Source organism: Monopterus albus, unplaced genomic scaffold, assembly GCF_001952655.1.
Source record: "Monopterus albus unplaced genomic scaffold, M_albus_1.0 scaffold259.1, whole genome shotgun sequence".
Classification (NCBI taxonomy): Eukaryota; Metazoa; Chordata; class Actinopteri; order Synbranchiformes; family Synbranchidae; genus Monopterus; species Monopterus albus.
In genome coordinates this window covers 601,937-605,291 of record NW_018128139.1, presented here as the reverse complement: position 1 = coordinate 605,291, position 3,355 = coordinate 601,937, and the positions used below count along the sequence as shown (strand labels likewise).

The window sequence follows — 3,355 nt, the reverse complement described above, 5'->3', positions numbered from 1 at the left end:
GCAGGTGTCCTGCCCTGATATGGCCGCTGCAGGTCCCTGACCCCCTGACATGTTTCCTCAACCAGAAACTGCCTAGTGGTTGGAAACAACAACCACTCATGGTTTGGCAAAGTATAAGAAAACCTGAAAAATCTGGATACAGAATTAGTGACAATAACATTTAGATTCTTAATGAGGTTCTATGACCATTTAGTGATTTAATGTGTATCTGAAGGCGTGTCTAACAGGTGTTTAATGTATATCACAGAGCTTTAATGTAACACTTTAAAGGTAATAAATAGACTGTAAGGCACTGCGTTACTTTATATCAAGACCTAAACTGGCCCACAGAGGGCGACATGGCAACGTCAAGTCAGCTCCATATGCAGATCACCACCAGTTCAACCTTAAAGTAAAATACTTTTATATTTAATGCTATTTTTCTCAGTCATGTTTGAATGTTAGTGTTGGCTAACCACAGCAAATAAATAATTATTATTCTCTCTCACTAATTATTGATTTTGAGACTAGCACCTGGCTATCGGAGGGGGTGGGGTGGAGTAGCTAGAGCTGACATCTTCAGACTACAAACCTGACTCTTGCAGAAGCACACTGCACTTAAGTGGGCAGGTAACGGTTAACTCCTCCACAAGTGGGGAAATATGTTGAACCAAACAAAGTTAGGGAAAGCAAGCTGGACTTCCTGGACACTATATAAGTTGCATTAACTGGGATTATTCTTTGGTAGTGGGAGGAGAAAATAAATGTAGGCTATATAGGAGCTGTGCGTAAAAATCCACAAGATTCCTTTGTGGGGTTGATCGTGGGTGCCAAAGTGCGACTTGAGGAGAAACGTATTCATGCAAATTCATAAATTCATAGGCGTGCCTTTGGGCGATGGAGTCACCGCCGGAAAGCAACCCCCCTCCTGGATCATCAGCGACCATCAAAGACTGATGCGCAGCGCTCGGACGCATTGACAGCGGCACCCGGGCAAATGTTTTAAAAGCGCAGGGGAAGAGAAAGTTAGGACTAGTTTCTTTGTCGCTTCTGTTGACTGGCTGCAATTCTTCGTTAATACAACCATCAGTTTGACTTCTGCGCCACTACATCTACATCCTCAGGCTTTTTGCGCAAACTACAGTATAACGCGTTGCAGCGACTATCACTGTTTGCATTGGGTTAGTTTTTTCTGTTTACAGTAAATTCGGACGGCTTTAGATGCTGTGGATCCTGATGCGCATGAACCTAAAGCGATTCAACTAGTCTATATAAAAATTGTGCGTAAATTCATTTGTTCATTTTTTGAGAAAACTACTTAATTGTTATTGTGTTTAAATTGCTGAGGACCTTTCTCGCATCAACATGTCAGAGGACGACAGTTGCACTAACAGGGTGTCGGAAACAGAAAGCAGTAACGTTAGCGTCCTCAACTGGGAGCAAGTGCAGCGCCTGGACGCCATCCTGACGGGGACCGTCCCGATCCACGGCCGGCGAAACTTCCCCACTCTGGAGATGCAGCCGCGGCAGATCGTCAAAGTGGTGCGGAGTCGAATGGAGGACAAACAGATCCACGTCCGGGACGTTCGGTTAAACGGCTCTGCAGCCAGCTACGTTCTGCATGAGGATAGCGGACTGGGATTATTTTATTCATTATGTTGTTTTGATATCATGTTATGTTTTAAACCTTTTGTTATTCACTAGATAACTATCTCTTTTTATTTTAATATTATTTTATTCATTATGTTGTTTTGATATCATGTTATGTTTTAAACTTTTTGTTATTCACTAGATAACTATCTCTTTTTATTTTAATATTATTTTATTCATTATGTTGTTTTGATATCATGTTATGTTTTCAACCTTTTGTTATTCACTAGATAACTATCGCTATTATGCCTTATTCAGTAAAATGAATATGTCTGTAAGAATACTCTTTTATCCATTTTTAAAAGACAGAAAACATGGTACGTTTGTTTTTTTATTCATGAAACATTAACCCAACGAGGGGATAACGATACAAAACGCTTCTTTTTTTTTCTCATTATTATTGAAAGAGTCGTAATTATCTTGATCCTCCGTGGGTGACTGGCCGGGAACGTTTCTTTCTCAGCGCGCTCCACACGGTCAGACTTCCGGGCAATGCAAACAACATTCGGGCCCCCGCAATCTTTGTAGTTATGCATCTGACCTCTGGCTTTCTTATTTGGCACGTTAGAGAGTGGTATATTTATTTGTGATAAGGTATGGAGAAAATAATCCCAACCCACCGGGGTGTGAGAGCTCTTACGGGTGAGACTTAAATGCTTAACCAGATCTATCATGTGCGAACCCCACACTGCTTCTCCGTTGTAAATAAATTAACTGTTATCGTTCCATTTCCCTGGTCCTTGAGACTCTGACATTTTCTGTAGAATATAACCGGCCTTCTTTTGAAAACGAGGGTTAACGTTAGTGATAACATCCTGAAACATTTTATCATCGCTCCACGGGGTTGATGCAGTGCGGCTGCTGCTGCGGGGGCTGCAGCTGCTGCTGGTGGTATCAGGGGGTCCGCGACATCTCTAGGCAAAGTGATGGTAATTTCACGCGTCTCATCACGTTTCTGTTTTTCCAAGTTAAGGTAACGGTGTAAGAGGATAGTGTATCTTTTAATTTTTTCATCCGGGGTCAGATTTTTTTGTTTGTTTGTTTTTGTTTCTCATCTGTTTGTCTAGGTTTGTCTCGGCCCTATTTCTGATATCCTTACTGCGATCCTGGAAATGATTCAATTGATCTTGAGAGACCAGGTACATTTTTCTGAAAGCCATCTCACTCTTTTTAGCGTTTGTTTATCAATCCTTCGACCAGTTGTCCTATTATTGGCAGAGCTGCGGTGATGAGAGGGAACAGGAAGCCGCCTTTCTGAATTAGTATTCTCTTTCTGACTATGGAAGTTTTTCTGTCAGCCAGTGTTCTCAGCGTTTTCCTCTGCCTCTTTAACTTGTTGTATTGATCGGATGAAAGAGCTATATTACCTCTTAAAAGATTAATGACCAACTCGCAGATGGTTTTAATCAAATCTGGGGAACATGCGCTGCGCTGGCGAGGCACGCTGGATACTAAAACCTTGAGTAGAGATAGGGCCGAGACAGACCTAGACGAACAGATGAGAAACGTCTTAGATCAAAAGAATCTGACCCCGGATGAAAAAATTAAAAGATACACTATTTTTAAATTTATCCAGTTCTTTTATCTGAAGGAGTCTCAGTTGCTCTGGACATTGAGGTGTCAAGTCAATCATTAAATAGCCGTGTGGGTCTTTTGTTGCGTCTTCATCGCTCTCCATAAAATAAGCTTTCTACCTGGCAAAAATCTGATGCGCTAGTATAGAGAT

The 3,355-nt window shown here is 41.6% G+C and overlaps 1 protein-coding gene across 1 annotated transcript; it reads left to right on the top strand.

The window, feature by feature from the left end:
- The first annotated feature begins 630 nt into the window (after positions 1-630).
- On the top strand, positions 631-1,683 carry LOC109972508 (protein FAM46A-like). The gene has a single exon (XM_020621419.1). It carries the CDS (start codon positions 1,345-1,347, stop codon positions 1,681-1,683), a length of 339 nt encoding a protein of 112 aa, XP_020477075.1. The 5' UTR covers positions 631-1,344.
- Positions 1,684-3,355: the final 1,672 nt, after the last annotated feature.

What these genes read in the sequence shown, in the direction of transcription:
- LOC109972508 (XM_020621419.1), top strand. Translation starts at nt 1,345, where the DNA reads ATGTCAGAGGACGACAGTTGCACTAACAGGGTGTCGGAAACAGAAAGC.